Source organism: Mesoplodon mirus (assembly GCF_964341445.2).
Source record: "Mesoplodon mirus genome assembly, chromosome: 15".
NCBI lineage: Eukaryota > Metazoa > Chordata > Mammalia > Artiodactyla > Ziphiidae > Mesoplodon > Mesoplodon mirus.
Genome location: NC_138991.1, coordinates 47,424,845 through 47,443,040, shown reverse-complemented (window position 1 = coordinate 47,443,040; position 18,196 = coordinate 47,424,845). Strand labels below are relative to the sequence as shown.

Here is an 18,196-nt window from a genome sequence, read left to right as displayed (position 1 = left end):
CTGAAACATTTGTTCAGGGGAGGGGGGAAGGGATTGATTGATTCTCTGGACTGACTTATGACACAGGATCTGTGTACTAATAGGTATGCAGCAGTTGTGCTAAATCCTAAAAGACTCAGAATTTTTCTTCCTATGATTAAGATATAAATGAAAGTGTGAAGATTTATTTTAGCGCCTCCCCGTTCCTTCCCAAAGGAAACGGTCAGTTGCAGAATGGATTTCCCCAACATGTCGTGGTACAAAAATTTGTGCCAGATGATAGCCTTCCTTTTTCTCTGAATTGGTGCTCAGAAAGGTGGCATTCTGCAGTCTGTTACTGGATTTTTATGGAAAGGAACTGAGAGCTTGGCATAGAGTCTTGGAAATGGACATTCTAGAATTCCTCTTTTCTTGACTGTTAAGGCTTCATATGTAACAATGGTGATGGGAGGCCCCATGTCACTAAGTAGCTTGGCACTAAATTTAAAACCTGCATACTCTGTTACCAAAGCTGTTCCTCTTCTAGGAATCTGGTTTGCAAAACACACACACACACACACACACACACACACACTCCATACGTGGAAGGATATGTGTTCAAAGTCCTTTCTTCATTGCAGCACTGTTTTTAATAATGAAAAATAGGGACTTCCCTGGCGGTCCAGTGGTTAAGACTTTGTCTTCCAACGCAGCGGGTGCAGGGATCGATCCCTGGTCGGGGAGCTAAGATCCCACACACCTCGCTGCCAAAAAAGAAAAAAACTGAAACATAAAACAGAAGCAATATTGTAACAAATTCAGTAAAGACTTTAAAAGTGGTCCACATCAAAAAAACCTTAACAAAAAAATAATGAAAAACGGAAGGCAACCTCAAAGACGATCAATAAAGGAACAGTGCTACATTTCATATTAAGGAATATTGTTCAGCCCTTACAAAGATCAGAGCACACCTGTCTGCACTACCTTGAACAATGTTTGTTGATTAAGGGATGGGCAATAGACTGAATAATTTATAGTATGGAATACTATTAGGCATCTGTATATGCAGATATGGAAATATCATTGAGAGAAAAAAAGCAAGTTACAGAATGATAAATACAATATGATACCATTTCTGGAAAATAACACTAATGCACAGAACACTGCTATATGTTTCTTATGAGTATGTAGATATGCATGCAAAAGTATAGAAACTCTGGAAGATTACAGACTGATTTTACAACATTGGTTACCTCTGAGGATAAGGCCATCGTAAAGGGGAATTTAGCTTAATCTGTGTACTGTTTAAATTTTTCACAAGGTAAATGTATTTGTATATTACTTGAGGAATTGGAAAGTAATCCTTTAAGCACTTAATCCTTTATTAGGACCCAATGGAGTTATTCCCATGTGACATACATTGCTTTATTATCATTTCGCTGATTAGGACATCAGACACAATTCCTTGATCTGCCATGAGTTCAGTGATCTCTGGTTCACAAGTCCTGCTGCCCTTAACAGTCACCTGGGGAGCTTTTAAAATGAGGATGTCCAGGCGTCACCCTAGATGCATGGAATCAGAATCCCTGCAGGGTGGGCCTCCACATCTGTGCTTTTCAAAAGTTCCCGGGTGCTCATGATGCCGGCAAGCAGGAGCCCCGACTTGTGTTACTGGGGAAGCTGCATCCTCCTCCAGCTCACAGCCCGCAGCCCTCTGGTGAGGGGAATAAACTCAGGTCAGGTGTCCCCCTGCTTTGCCAATAACTAACCCCATTGCCTCTGGCTACTTCTTTTTTTTTTTTCACCCTGCTCTTTTTTTTTTTTTTTTTTTTTTACATCTTTATTGGAGTATAATTGCTTTACAATGGTGTGTTAGTTTCTGCTTTATAACAAAGTGAATCAGTTATACATATACATATATTCCCATACCTCTTCCCTCTTGCGTCTCCCTTCCTCCCACCCTCCCTATCCCACCCCTCCAGGTGGTCACAAAGCACCGAGCTTATCTCCCTGTGCTATGCGGCTGCTTCCCACTAGCTATCTACCTTACGTTTGGTAGTGTATCAGCTACTTCTTTCACCTCGCGCAGGCTCTATTTCCCTTTGTAAAAGGATTAACTTGTTAGGTTATCATGAGAATCGAAGGAGACATGAAGTACTTTAAAAGTGTTGAGGGTGTGGGGACACAGATCCTCTAACACACAAGCGCTGAGAGTATATATTAGCACAGCCACTTGAGAGTTTAATTTGGCAATTCTTCTTCTTAATTCTTCTTAAATTTAAGATTCATATTTTTAACGACCTGATCACCTCTCTATTCAATTAGTATTTAATCAAATAGTGCCTGCGTGTAGTAAAAGACATACAAGAGTATGTATTGCATTATTCCTAATAATGGAGAAAAATGGAATGCCTAACAGTTAAATGTGTGCTGCATATACTTATTAAATAGACTTATTAAATTGATTTTATATTAAAAAAAAGTGTGAAAACACTTGCAATAGGTGTTCTCCCAGAAAGCTTTCTCTTCATCCCTTGAGGTCAGTTTTCCTCAGAGGACACCTCTGATTTCAGGGCAGAAGCCGAGGTGGGAGATGGAATTGGATAAACGGACAGTTACTTTATAGCCAAGGTTGCTCAGACACATGTGTTGAGTAAAACAAACCATGACCGAATTAGAGAATTTTTGAGTCATAGCTGACATTTCGAGGGCATAATAAGTGAGAGGCACATATTTCTTTTCATCCTCACAAAACCCTATGACAGAGATATTATTATAAACTTCATTTTGTAGATGAGGAAACTGAGACTTAGAGAAGTTAAGTAACTTCCCCCAGGGTCACATGCTGGGAAACAGCAGTCAGGATTCCAAGTCTGGACTGTCTGGCCCTCAATCCTCAGCCCTTAACCTTTGCTGTATCACCTTCTAATCCCTTTGATACAGTTAGTTTTACACCCCTACATCCTGATGGATGGTCACACAGCTGTTCTAGACTTTGCCATGCTCTGGAAATTTGGTAATAAATAGCAAAATCTTTAAAACTATGTGTACCATTTGACCCACCAGTTCTACTCCTAGGAATTTATCTTAAGGAAAAAAAAAATTGAACAAGTGTCCAGATATCTAATTACGTGGAAGAAACCTAATCAGTTGGGTATTGATGAAATAGATTTTGGTATATCCATCCAATGGAGCATTATGCAGAGGTAAAAGCTGATTATGCTGATGTACAGATATTAGCATGGAAATTCTAAATGAATAAAATACTTTATTAAAATTCCACATTAAAGTATTTATGTAAAACACATACCTACAAACAGAGCTTAATATATATTAATAGAAAAAAACTTAGAAGGAAATAGACCAAATGTCAATCATAATTTCTCTCTTGATAAAGGATTATGGGTGATTTTAATTACATTCTCGTAGCTTATCTATATTTTTAAATAAATAGTAAAAGAGTAATAAATGCTATTACATTTTTTAACTTAAAAGGTTTTTTTTAATTTTGGCAAAAAAGCACATTACCATCTTAACCAGTTCTAAGCATACAGTTCAGTAGCCTTAAATATATTCACATTGTTGTGTAAATGTTATTACTTTAGGAATGAGAAACGAAGATGGGTTTTCTTCTTTAAAATGCCACGCTCACTGTATTAAAATTGAAAATAACACAACCATACTAGGTGCTTTAAAAAGGCAATGTGACATCCACAGATGTTTTCCCCGCCTGCGCGTATCTCTGCAAAAGGATGTCCATCTTCCTAGGTAAAGAAATAGCTTGGGTGGACACTGGGCTCCCTGCTGACTCTTTTAGACAGAGACCCACATCTGGGACTGCGACAGTCAATTTAATCTTTCACAATAGGCAGGTGACAGGCAAAGGAGGAGCTCTCCCCCCACCACCCTGCCCCCAGGGATGCTCCACTCTTATTGTAAAAGAACCGCATATTCAGTCTCAGCCGCTGCAAGAACCTGCAGTCTCCCTGACAGATGGCTTCTGTTTTCCAGATAATTGCTTATCAGCCCTATGGGAAGTCCGTGGATTGGTGGGCATTCGGAGTCCTGCTGTATGAGATGTTGGCTGGGCAGGTAACTGAATTTTAAGTGATTTGTAAGGAAAGTCCTCCCCCATCGCCATCCTCATGGTTTCTTTAGGAGAAAGTGTCAGCTTGATACCAGCTCATAGATCTGAACCTCTATGACTTCCATGACCTTGGGGTTATTACCCTAGTCTGTTCACCAGTTTTCCTTATCTTCTCCCTGGAAGTGTGGCCTTGCTGTGGACCCCAGGGAGCAGCGCTTGTTGTTTTGGGGCAGTTGGGGGAGGTTCAGGAAGGACTCCTTCTCCCGCCCTATCCTCTGTCCCACAGGCACCCTTTGAAGGGGAGGATGAAGATGAGCTCTTCCAGTCTATCATGGAACACAACGTGGCTTATCCAAAGTCCATGTCCAAGGAAGCTGTGGCCATCTGCAAAGGGGTGAGTGAGCCCCTTACAGCTTGCGGCCAGGACCACCACCTACAGGGGTGCTGGTTGTGCCCTGCACAAGGATGCTTTGCCCAGGGCGGGGGAGGGGCAGTGGAGGCTGAACTCCACCCCTCACCCACTTGCCAGCCTGTGAGCCTGCTACAGAGCTGCTACCGCCCAGAGGAAAGGGAGCTTTTTTCTAATTTGCACAGAAGCACCGTGGAGGACTGCCTGCAATAGCATCTTGCTGCTGGCTGGGCTCCAGGCTCTAAGCCAGCACAGGGGAATGCTAATGGAATGAATGAGGTAGGAAGCACAGAGACTTTGCCAAAGAGCTGGAACCCAGGGGAAGGTACACAAGAGCTCTGTGGCACGAATCCGTCAGCTTCACTCTGCACTGGGGCCTACATGTTTAGTTAATACTAGGAGTGTGTGACTTTTGTCCTAAGAAAATATCAAGCAGTATTGAGTTTAAGGAATTCTCTAGATAAGTTGACCCAAACTGAGTGTCCCCAAACCCGCACTCCCTCCCCAACCCACAAATGGCTGAAAAATTCGCACATTTGTACATTGTGATGTATGCAAATTGCACCTGTGAACAAAGCAGGACACATGTTTTGGGGTAAGGATTGCTTGTTATGCATCTTGTGTTCGGCCAGGATGTGCTCACAGTGACCTGGGTGAGTCCCTGGAGACCAGTGGTCCTCCCTGTTGGTGCCATCAGGATGACCCGAAGTGCTTTTTCAGAAAGCGCATACCTCAGCCTCACCCCAGAGAGTAAGTCTGGGCATCTGTATTGTAAAAAAAAGTCGCTTGAAAACCACTGCCTTGGGCTTCCCTGGTGGCACAGTGGTTGAGAGTCTGCCTGCTGATGCAGGGGACGCCGGTTCGTGCCCCGGTCCGGGAAGATCCCGCATGCCGTGGAGCGGCTGGGCCCGTGAGCCATGGCCGCTGAGCCTGCGCGTCCGGAGCCTGTGCTCTGCAACAGGAGCGGCCGCGATAGTGAGAGGCCCGCGTACCGCAAAAAAAAAAAAAAAAAAAAAGAATTGCCAACATTTAAAGATCAGGGGATTTCCCATAAACATTCAGCTGTCCAGTTTCTCTTGAAAAATCTGATCTCTCCATCCTGGTCCGTCATTCCTGTAAGACATCAGTCAGCTGAATTGGAAGCCAGTGTCTCTTTAGATAGAATGTGCCCTCTCCTATCCTGATTTTTCTGGACAAAAATCCCCATGTGAGTTCAAATTCCAGCATTATTAGCCCTATGATGACCGGGAAGTTGTTCAACTCCGTCTACAGATTGAGGACACACCTATGGGACTGCACATAGGGTTCTCTGATGACTAGATGAGTTAATACAAGGAAATCACTTAGAAGAGAGTCTGGCACTCTGCTCTAAAACCCTTGGGTTATTACTCCTACTAGTACTAATTCTGGAACTGCTATGTTACATGCTAGCCTCCTCTTGTGTTTTGAGCTTGCATCTCCCGAGACGGGGATTTTTTTTTTTTTTGCGGTACGCGGGCCTCTCACTGTTGTGGCCTCTCCCATTGCGGAGCACAGGCTCCAGACGCGCAGGCTTAGCGGCCATGGCTCATGGGCCTAGCCGCTACGCGGCATGTGGGATCTTCCCGGACCGGGGCACGAACCCGTGTCCCCTGCATCGGCAGGCGGACTCTCAACCACTGTGCCACCAGGGAAGCCGGAGACGGGGATTTTTAAAGTGGCAGATTTTGGAGCTCAAGACCATTTGCAAATTTCAACCCTTTCACTTCCTAGGTGCGTGGTCTTGAGCACATTACTTTGCATCTGTGGGCTTCTGTTTATCTCCAAAAATGGAATATTAATCCTTAATTAAACAGAGTTTTGGAGAGTGTTAAATGAGGTAACAGAAAAGCTAAGCGTTTTGCGTGGTGTTGGCACAATAGTAGGTGCTCGATACATGCTCAAGACCTTCCCCTTCACAGCTCTGCCTGCTTAGACAGCTGGGGTTCTAAGTGGGTCATGGAGGAGAGGGTTTTCCAGGTCAGCTGCATTCAGCTTCAGCTCCAATTAGCAGTTTCCCTGGTAGAGCAGATTTCTATTAATTTCAGACCCATAACCTTCAGGATTAACGAGGGTGACTTTCTTACTATTGGGTTTGGGGACCTTTCTGAATTGTGTCGGCTGAGGCCCGTGTGGGCTTTTTCTTCAAGGTTGATGCTCCAGAGAAGGGGTGATGCTCAAGTGAACAGCCAAATGCTTCCTCCTGAACTGCGGGCCCCAGGGGATCTGTCTGGGAGGTGATCAGAGATCGGAAGAGTGATTAAATCCAGCTGTCTGCATGGCTGGCTTTGGGCACAGGAGTTCAGTGTGCAAGAGCTGAGCAGAGCCTCGCATTAGTGCTGGGTGTTTTCTGCAGTGGTTTTCTTTCGCCTGGCATTCTCCTGCCTACAGGGAAAGTGAGCTAGGTTTTTGAAAACAGTGCCATTGCAATTGAAAATGTCCTATTTTCCATCCCATTAAAGACCCTATTTTCCACCAAAAAAAAAAAATTAGTGGGCTTCCCTGGTGGCGCAATGGTTGAGAGTCCGCCTGCCGATGCAGGGGACATGGGTTCGTGCCCCGGCCTGGGAAGATCCCACATGCCACGGAGCAGCTGGGCCCGTGAGCCATGGCTGTTGAGCCTGCGCATCCGGAGCCTGTGCTCCGCAATGGGAGAGGCCACAGCAGTGAGAGGCCTGCGTACCGCAAAAAAAAAAAAAAAAAAAAAATTAGTATACGTTTGCTCAGATCACCATTCCCACTTTGTACAAACTTAAAGCAGACAGATGCCCCAATTGGCCACACATTAGGGTGAAAACAAGAAGAAACTGTAAGATGGAGCTTCAAGACTCTGGGTCAGGCTGATCTGTTCGAAGCATAGTTCTGCTGGTTAGCTGTGTGATCTTGAGTAGGTGACTACTTTTCAGGACCTAGTTTTTTTATGTGGAAAATGAGGATAATAGTTTCTGAGGCCTGAAAGTGTTGTTGTGGAGATGAAAGAGTGATATGTTACAGCTGAGAAGCCTTTGGCACAGAGCCTGGGCACACAGGGAGTGCTCAGGACACGGAAGCCGTTATTGATAGGGTTACTGGTTGTGCTAACCAAGACCTCGTAACCCTTTCTTTCCTGCCATCCTAATCCTATACAAATGTCAAGGCTTGGCCCAATTTCCTTGCCCTACATAAACTTTTCCTGACCAAGCCAGGCCACAAATATCCCTGGGGAACCACATGTAATCTATTTCTCTAAAAACTCAAGGTTCAGAGGTCACCAGAGGTGAGATCCAGTCCCAGCTCTGCCATCTACTCTCTGTGTCAGTTGCCTTGTCACTCAAATGGTAAAAAGTAATACACCCAACTCATTGGGTTATTGTGAGAATCAGGTAAGACCAGGCATGTAATATATAAATAAAGAAGTAGCTTAGAACTTAAGTGCCCAGTTATTTTTCCCCTGGAAGGTAAAGCATATAGGGAAAGTACGTGCTTGTGTGTGTGTGTGTGTGTGTGTGTGTAGGAGGGTAGCTTCTGATGACAAATTATCTGTAGCAAGAATCAGGCTGAGCTAAATGTACAACAGAGTAGGTGTGAATTGCTGGATTCATCCCTTCCCCCATAATCCTGAAGCCCTGGGCAAAAATCTAAGGAGTGCCGTCATGAGCTACTTGGAGTCAGGTAGCTCATGGGGAAGCTTCTTGGTCTTGTATGTTCCAATTGTTTTGTTTCTTCTTTTGATGGCCTCTTGCCGATCTTTTTTTTTTTTTTTTTTTTTTTTATTAATCATCAACTCCTCGGTCTTTACTCTCTGTGCATTTGCTGAAGTCTTGAGATCAGAGATATTTTCATGCTGCTTTGGGTTCATTTACAAGAGGAAGCCTGTCTGGTTTCATCTTGGAGCATCTATTCATCTTGTTATTTAGCACTGGCTCAGAGACCCAAAGATGGAGGGTTTTGATAATTAAGTAATTTAAATGGGACACCAAAGAAACCTCAGCGGAGTTTACTGTAATGTGTGATACAAGAGAAATGAGCTGGGCTAGGTTTTGACTATTTAATGAGCTTTTGGAAAGTAATTACTTGAAACTTGGGTCCATTTGACTAATATTTTTTCTTCTGACTTGTCATTTTCACAAGTGCTTCACTAAGAAATGCAAATATTATCTGAATGAACGTGCCCTTTGCTTTGGTCAAACTCCAGTTTCCTCGTGGTGGCAGGAGGGGAATTTGAAGATATTGAAACTGTGCTCATTAAATGCATCAGTAACTGCGTAAACCTCATTCGTAAATCAAAATGAATCATGTGACATTTCTAACTTGAAGTTCAGGGCCACATTCAGGCTGAAGTTTGATTAACCATAAGGGATCTTGTTCTGGGACTGGGGGCAGCAGGCACTACTGTCGGGTCCTCCTATTAGAAAGACCTGGCTGGGGGCTTCCCTGGTGGCGCAGTGGTTGAGAGTCCGCCTGCCGATGCAGGGGACACAGGTTCGTGCCCCAGTCCGGGAAGATACCACGTGCCGCGGAGCAGCTGGGCCTGTGAGCCATGGCCGCTGAGCCTGCACGTCCGGAGCCTGTGCTCCGCAACGGGAGAGGCCACAACAGTGAGAGGCCAGCGTACCGCAAAAAAAAAAAAAAAGACCTGGCTAGGAAATTACTGCTGGGATGAAAAGCAAAAAATAAAGATTAGTTGGGACTCTTCCTCGCACTGTCTTCCCTAATTCATAGGAGTGATCATTTCTGAGAGTCCCACGTTTCCTGTTCTGAAATTCATTAAATTCCACGTTTCTCTTTCTTTTGAAGCTGATGACCAAACATCCGGGCAAACGTCTGGGTTGTGGACCTGAAGGTGAACGTGACATCAAAGAGCACGCGTTTTTCCGGTATATTGACTGGGAGAAACTTGAACGCAAAGAGATTCAACCCCCGTATAAGCCGAAAGCCGTAAGTAAACCGTTCTCTCTGGTTATTGGGTCCACGTCATAACACGCTCTTTCTCTCTCCGATGCGTGTGCCCTCGGTATCCTCCGAGGAGTGGACCTCGATCTGTGAGTGCTCACATTTATACTCAAAGGCAGTGGGTACAAAAACGGAGATTTCCATCCGCACGGCCTCTATAAATGTGGGAAAGACCATGGACATCAAGTTTTTGTTTTATCGATTGAATTATTGTAACTGTCTGAGCTGGCAACGTTTGGGGAGTGGTTCTCGGGTGAGCAGAGTTCAGATCCATTCTTGGACAGCGATAAAGAATCTAATTTTGCTCTCGTTCTTTCCTTGGTTCGACTGTGTCATTTTCTCTTCATACTGACGTTGAAAAGGGCATGCTGTTTATCTCAACAGTATTTAAATTTAATTCTGAAATATACACTCCATCTGAGTCAGTAAAGAAGACAGAACCACCAGCCAGCTCCCACCCAAGGCGAACCAGAATGAGTGACGTGCTGGTAGCCCTCCTGGAGGCTCTGGGCATAGATACAGCTCTCAGAGAACTGTCAGAATAGAATAGTAAAGGTCTCACATTTCCTGCAGTTGTGTGCACACGGTAGTGCTTCCGTCTCCAAAGACTCGGCAGGGAGGAGGAGTTTACCCCTGAGTTAATCGGAACCGTGGTTCTACTGGGAGGATATTTCTTTGTTAGATTAAGTACAGCGGAGACCTGGTGACTTTATTATGGGTTGTAAAACTACCCACTGAGGCTGAAAAGTGAGCATAAACATTGTCATTGAAACCTGAAATTGTGAGGGTCTCAGATGTTAAGATGAAGAAAATGACAGTGATAATGGTGCTTGTTTTGATACCATTATTATTAATCTCTTGGCCACTTATCTGGCCATATTAAACACTTCACACATAGCATCTGATTAAATCCTCACAACAACCTATTATACAAGTGCCTCCATGTAATGGAAGAGCAAATGGAAGCACAGAGGGGTTCGGTACTCCGTCCAAGGTCACTCAGCCAGTGTGTGAGGAGGCGAGGATTCAGAGAGTCTGACTCCGTTAGAGGCAAACCAGGATGCCCGGGGCGAAGGACATGTAGCTTAAGGAAGCCTCCCAGCTGCTTCTGTCATCTCGCCGGTCCTGCGCATCCCAAATGGTTAGGATCACAGCATCCCTGATGAATCCTGTGTCTCTCTGGACACTTCCTGGTGTTCAGATACAGGGTCCTTTTAGAGGCAGCCAGTTCCACATTGTGGTCCTTCTAATTGTTGCCAACATGTATATTGATATCAAATCAGCCTCCCCAGAATTGCCATCACTGGGTCCTGTTCTATCAACCAGAGCCTCTTTCTCTGTAGCACATCCTTATACTCCTGAATCCTGTGATTTCCAGGCTAAGCACGCCCCTCCTCCACCTGCAAGCATGTCCCGTGTGAGATCACCTCGGGTGCCTGTTGTCCTCCAGGTAATCAACATCCATCTTAAAATACAGACACAGGATTGAGCGCAATATTCCTAATAGTGTCTGACCCTCAGTGAATACAGTGGGTCCAACAAACCATCCCTTGATTATTCTGCATCTGTACAACTTGGACGAGTCGTTTCCCCTCTCTGCTCTTCTGCTGCATTGTCTGTAGTACAGCGATGATAACAGTTTCTCCATCACAGGAGGCTTATAATGCATAAAGCACTCAGTACGTGCCCGGTACACAGTAGGCCCTCTGGGGTAGTTGATGATTTTTGTTAGCGGCGTGTCACACGTTGGTCGTTGTGTTGGGCGCAGAGTCTTTGAGGGGCAGAACAGTGTTGAGTCCTGCTGGTGCTAGTCCCTAAGATAATGTCCATGTGTACACTTGGGGTTCATGTGTACACCTGCATGTCATAGGCAGTATCATCACTTTTGTTATATAACAAAAGATCAAAAAGCAATCTGGAAGAGAAGAGTGGATTCTCCATTCAGGAAACTGGGAATTTGAAGGTGGCACACAGAACCCATTTGGGTTTTGTGGGGCTCTTCATGAGGTCTCAAAATGTGGACTGATCTCTCTTCACTTGGCCAGAGGAAAGATGCAAATGCCCCCATCCCCATCGGCATTGAGCCACTGACATTTGAGGTTACTTCTTTACGTGTAGAGCAGTGATTTTTCAAAGTGTGGTCCCCAGACCAGCAGTATCACTGGGAACTTTAGGAATGAAATTCTCAGGCCCTGCCCCAGACCTCCTGAATCAGAAACCCTGGGGGTGGGGCTCTCCAGAGGAATCTGATAAACACTCCAGGCTGGGAATCACCGCTGTGGAGTTCATGGTCAAAAGCTCAGGCAGGGGCTTCCCTGGTGGTGCAGTGGTTGAGAGTCCGCCTGCCGATGCAGGGGACACGGGTTCGTGCCCCGGTCCGGGAAGATCCCACATGCCGTGGAACGGCTGGGCCCATGAGCCATGGCCGCTGAGCCTGCGCGTCGGAGCCTGTGCTCTGCAACGGGAGAGGCCACAACAGTGAGAGGCATGCGTACCGCAAAAAAAAAAAAAAAAAAAAAAAAAAAATTGCTCAGGGAGGGAAGCTAGACAGAGGCCAAAGGAATGTGGCAAGGAGAGAAATCTCTTTAAGAGGAAGACACTGGTTCTCACACAGTCTGAGTGAGGGGTGGTACCTTCCAGGAACAGGTAGCTACAGAGGCCAGGCAGGTAATGTCAGTGAGGGAGGTGGGAGTAGTGGGGAGAGGGGCAGACAGGGGAGCTGGTGGCTCTCAAGGGCTCGGTGGGTGTTCATCTCCAGCGGACCAGTTGTAGGATCCTGTGGCTCATTACTAATTATTGTATTCTTTTTATATTATCCATGATAATAATAGCTACCTTCTCCTGAGAACCTTCTATGAGCCAGGCACTGGGCTAGCCAGATTGGTCCTGTGGGGATGCAGGCTCTGCATTGCTCCATCCTCATTGGGATTTTCATATGAAATCTCACTATTTTTATAAATATGTCAGCAACAAGTTTTAAAAATTAAACACAAATCAGGTCAAATAAAACACACCCATGAACCATATGTGGCTGTCAGTTTATAACCTCTAGGATAATGATCACTCAAAGTCAGGTTGAAGTTTAGCCGGCTAGTACTGGCTACTGACAACCAGAGCCCATTTTGACTGGTTAAATACTTTGAATATTTAACCTGGCTCAGAGGAGGTGCTCAGGAAAAATAAGCTGCTCTTATCATTGATAATACAAAAAGATTACAACAGTTAGTGATGGTCTACAGGATCCTTCAACTGTTCTATATTGGATATGGTTTCCAACCAGCCAATGTCTTGAAATGCCTCATGTGGGTTTAACAGTGACTTTCAACGTACAGTGACTGGACTGGGCTATAGACTTCCAGATGTTCTACAACCAGCTCTGAGGGGAAGAGGCACTGCCCTTGATTTTCTGAGGGTGAATTAGAAATAAACATAATAATGAATACACCACCCACTCATCTGATTCAATCTGGGCATATGCCTTTCACACAGCAGTTGCCAGCCTTAGAGCCCCTCCCCCCGCACCCTCCCCCCCGCCCGGATTTCACATTTCCCCCTCCCCACACCTTCTGAAAGGCCCGCGGTGAGTGTGTGCAGAGTTCCATGTGCCTCGCGGGATATTAAAAGGCATGCATGTATCTGTCAGTGTTCCTGATTCACGCATGCTATTAAATAGAGTGCAGCAAGAGAAAGAAAAAACATGGGGCAATAACAGAGGATTATATTCAAACATCAGTGAAGGGTGCTATTATTGGAGGTTCATTAAAATAATTTTAAATGGATTTTTAAAGTCGTTCTCGTTTATTGTGGCAAGAGCTCTTCGCAGAGTAGCATTGGAAACTACTGAAACACATTAGCCCCATGTATTGTTTCAGGTACAAGAGTAATTTTTTTAACGTGCATCTGATCGTGTCACTCTCTTGCTTAAAGCCCCCCGATGGCTCTCTGCCAGCCCCGGGATAATGTCTATTGTTCCTTAGCATATATGGCTTTTAGAGTCTCCCCAGGTCCAGTCTCTGCTGCCTCCCCAGACTCCTTACTTCGAGAACTGGCATTTCTGAGTGTCGTTCAGTTCCTCAAACATGCAGTGCCTTCCCTTCCCTTCCTGGCTTTCCCCACGTGGAGCCAGCTACCTGGAAACCCCAAAGCCTTCCCATGCTCCCTCCATCCCCCATCCTCCTGGTGCCTCCCTCCTTCCTCCTCATCAAATCGGTAGACCGTCACCCACGCAGGGAGGCTCTTATCGACTCCTGAGTAGGGATCATCTGCTAGTGTCCCATCAACAAACTCATCACACTTTGTCGTAATTACTTGTTCAGTGTAAGGTCTGTCTTTTTGGCGAGACTAAAAGATTGCGACTGTCTTTTTCAGGGTTGGATCCCAGTGCTTAGCATAAGGTTGAGCACATAACATGTGCTTAATCATTTTTACTGAATAAATGAGTGATTAAATGAAAGGCTGTCAAATAGGATGCTGCAATGCACTGTGCTGAGGAACATACTGGATTCTTTAGAGACATATATTAGAGCACAGGGTGTTTTTCTCATGTACAGCAGTGTGTCTCAAATAAATTGGTTGTTGTGTAAGCTACCCTATTTATAAAGGGCTATAATTTGGGTGCTGAGTTGTATCTGTCATGGCATCGTTTGGTTGTGTGATGAAGGATCTGATGATGCAATGCATGAATTGTTGGACTTTGGATGGAGGGGGCTGTGACTTCCGCAGTCTGTCGTTGCCCAGCCAATGCTACAGGTGCCATGATGCAGCCTAGCGGAGCTTCTTAAACTTTAATGTGCATACAGAGTCTCTTGGGCATCTGATTAAACTGTGGATTCTGATTCAGCCAGTCTGGGGTAGGGCCTGAGCTGCTGCATTTCTAGCATGATCCCAGGTGAGAGGATGCTGCTGGACCACGGTGTAGCAGGGGCTACATCATGGTTCTGTGGGGTCCCACCAGCCAGTGAGTTGACTGGTGGATCCTGTTGTAGTCAGTGTGCAGTGTGGCATGGTGAGGGCTGTGCTGAAGGGGTGTATATGTTTTAGTACAGAATGTGCTTGGAATGTGGCTTAGGACACGTGGCAGGGTGCTGTAGGTCAGTGTGCGGTGGGTGGGAGGTGCTGGTTTGTGGTTGAAGGGCGGAGTATGTGGCTGGGCATGTGGTGGAGTGGTGGGTTGAGAAGCAGCGCGTTCTGGTTCCGTCCTCTAGTGGGGACGTTATGGGTCATCCATTCAGCAGGTGTTTATTGATGTTAGGTGCTGTTCTAGGCCCTGGAGACACAGCAATAAAAATTAAAATCTCTGTATATTCTAGAGGGAGTGGGCAAATAATGAACATAGAAATCCGTGACTATGTCAGAAGTTGATAAGCATTATGGAAGGATGGGGATTGGGAGAGCAGGGTCACAGAGACATCAGTTTTAAATAGGGTCGTTGGAAAGCCTCACTGAGAAAGTGACATTTCAGCAAAGATGGGAAGAAGGTGAGGGAAGGAGGGAGCCATGTGTATATCTGGGGGAGAGAGTGGTTTGGGTGGTAGTCATAGGTGCAAAGGCCCTGGGGCAGGAGCTGGCCTGGCACGTTCAGGGAAGAGCAGAGAGTCCAGGTGGCTGAGCTGAGCCAGCAAGGGAGAGAGTAAAAGGAGATGAGATCAGAGAGGCCACAGGAGGGGCAGATGGTACAGGCCATTGAGGATCTGCGGCTTTTACTGCAGCTAAGGTGGGCAGAGAAGTATCTTGATCTGACTGTTATGGGGGGAGGGGTGAAATCAGGAGATGGGTTATGAGACTCTTGCGCTAATCCAGATGGGAGGTGCTGTCTGGTGATCAGCTTGGAATGTGGCTGTGCTGCCGTGGGGGGTGTGTTGAGGCCACACTGTGGGTGAGCTTGTCTTACAGGAGAACTTGTGGTATGTGGTTCTGTAATGTCACAGGGCACGGTAGGCTAGCATAAGGTGTTTAAATCAAAACGCCTGATTGAGGTTTCAGTGGTGTTCGTATATCAGTATGAATTGCCTCGGTGAAGTCCAGTGGTGTCCATGACACCTAACGCAGGGCTCGCCCTGAAAATGAGGTAGGGACACAGACCTCGGGCTCAAGGCTCCAGGTGCCCCATGGAGGCAGCCCTTGGATCAACTCACCCAACGGGCAGCACAGATGCAGCAAATTGAAGAGTGAGAGAAAAGTAACAAGGCGACAAGGATGCCGTTTCATTACAGTCCACGGAGCCTGCAGTGCTAGGGTGTGTGTACAGAGACCTGCCCACTAGCAAGCGTGGCTCTGTTCTTGTCCTAAGACACGATCATCTGATCGTCATTTCACTCTGGGCAGGGGTTGAGTACAGTTGGACGGGACATAGTCATTAAGAAACATCTCTTTCCCTACATCCTTTCATCAAGGGCGGTCTAGTCATTAAGAAACATCTCTTTCCCTACATCCTTTCATCGAGGGCAGCCATCTGACACTGTCTAGACATGATCAGCGTGCTCACCCCTCCTTCCTTCCCTTCCAGCCTTGGTGTCAGGCTCACAGACTCCAGCCCCACCCATATGATAGGCTGATGCCAATCATTTCTGCTCTGGTTACCTATTCTCTGTTCTCATCACTTTACATAAAGTCCCGTAGAATTTTGAGGCATCTGCACATCTGGAAACTCTTGGAATCTTGCAAACTAAAAAAACAGAGCCCCTTCTCCCCATTCTACTTTATTCAGCCTTTCATTTAATATCCTTTCCAAAATACTGCATAGGTTACTGGATCACATACCATTACTCGCATCCTCTGGGTGTCTAAATGCCGAACTGCTCACAGGACTTGGTTTCTTGGTAATTCTGTCATCTGAAAACATTGTTTATGTAGCTGAGGTCAGAAGCTTCAAGTACTGCTTTAATGGGCTGCAATTCTGTTCATGTGACATTCTCCTCCAAACCCAATTGCCCTTTACACTGTATGAGTAAGTGTCTCTGTGTGTGTGTCTGAACGTGTGTTTGATGTGCTGACATTTCTGAATTGAAGCCACAAAGCATAACCTTTGTATGTTTGCTATTAAAACTCAAAATTCAAGGCTTAAGAAAGGGAGCTAACTTTTGCTTAATATGATTTATTTAAGAATAGAATCTAGCTCCCCCAAAGTACCAAATGCTCACGAGGATATTATTTTGAATATTGGGATTTAGAATAATTCTCATAAAACCTGTACTGTTCAAATACATTGGAAAAAATATTGAGGTCTTGTCTGTGCCAGGCACTGTTTTAAGTGCCTTCCAGGCATTACCTCATTTAATTCTCACAACCCTATGAGGTAAGTGTCATTGTCACTGTGTTGCAGATGAGGGCATGAAACTTGGAAAGGTTAAGACATTTGCTCAAGGTCCAGCAGCTTGGAGGTGGCCAAGCCAGGACTTGAACCATGGATTTTATCTGCTCAGTATCTTGGAAAGATTTTTAGAAGTACCTGGAGCCCCTTTTAATAAGGTTTGTAATAGCACTGATGGGAGAGGACCATGATAACACCATCTAATGGTGTCTGTTACATAATAGAAAAAGACTAAGTATTCTTACAGTTCAAATGAATTAAAATTTATTTTAAAATATTGCAACAAACGTGTAGCATATTCACACCTTTTACAATTCACTAGCAGGATTTTTAAAAGATGCAAATCTCACTTGTTCCTTAAGGCTTTGATTTCGAGGCTGGCAAAGATAGCAGACATTGAATAACCCCTGGAAGCAGGGCATGGCAGCATCCGAAATGAGGCACTCAAGGCAGGCTCGTTAAGAAGTAGACGTTTTCCCACCCAGTTCTGTTTGTTCTAGTGGTTATCCAGAGTGTGGAGTTTGCAGAGATCATAATCAAAATATTAGGCTAGGGCTTCCCTGGTGGCGCAGTGGTTGAGAGTCCGCCTGCCGATGCAGGGGACACGGGTTCATGCCCCAGTCCGGGAAGATCCCACATGCCGCGGAGCGGCTAGGCCCGTGAGCCACGGCTGCTGAGCCTGCGCGTCCGGAGCCTGTGCTCCGCAACGGGAGAGGCCACAACAGTGAGAGGCCCGCGTACAGGAAAAAACAAACAAACAAAAAAAATTAGGCTACATCCATACACTGACTAACAAATAGCCAAGGGTTGTTTAGGACATGTAACCTGGAGTTTGTGTATCTGTTTATCTCCCTTTCCATCCATCCATGGAGAGCCTCCTTAAACTGTGGATTCAGCCAGGCTCCCTTTGAAAGATGGTTCAAATTGACAGGTTCCTGGGCCAAGTGAGGTTCCTAAATCATTTGCCAGGTGCGTGACTTTGAGCTGTCCCTTGGCAGGGGGGCCAACGGTTTGATTGAAATGGTAGGCGGGAAGGTCACATGCTGAGAGAGAGCATGAATCTGTTAGGATATGTCTGGCCATAACCACTGAAATGTGACAGAGGTCAAGAATTGAAAGATACCTTAGAAGTGGAATTCAACCCCTCCATTCTATAGATGAGGAAGCAGAGGCCCAGAGATTTCCCCAAGTGACTTACACAGGGAATATGACAGAACCGGGACAAGAAAACTCGCCCTCCGTTTAATGCATGAAGGACTTTATTAATAACGCTATTTACAACAGTAACAATAAAATGGGTCAGGCATGTTCTATGAAATTATTCAGTTTCACTAGAAAGCAAAGCACTGTAATTTATAGATCTCATGACATCTGCACAACAACCCCAGGAAATAGATGGTATTATTACCTCCCCCGTACAGGTAAAGGAAACAGGCTCAGAGAGGTTAAGAAACTTGCCCGTGGTCACACAGCCAATTTAATG

At 45.5% G+C, this 18,196-nt stretch overlaps 1 protein-coding gene across 2 annotated transcripts in view; it reads left to right on the top strand.

Moving 5' to 3' along the window:
- Positions 1-18,196, top strand: part of PRKCB (protein kinase C beta) — a gene marked incomplete at its 5' end in the record, with an annotated part of 311,242 nt that overhangs the window by 274,798 nt on the left and 18,248 nt on the right. For both annotated transcript variants that reach the window (XM_082600409.1, XM_082600408.1), the window contains 3 exons: positions 3,970-4,050; positions 4,332-4,439; positions 9,249-9,389. In XM_082600409.1, coding sequence (XP_082456535.1) covers positions 3,970-4,050; positions 4,332-4,439; positions 9,249-9,389 — 330 coding nt within the window. The remainder of the gene's footprint in view (positions 1-3,969; positions 4,051-4,331; positions 4,440-9,248; positions 9,390-18,196) is intronic.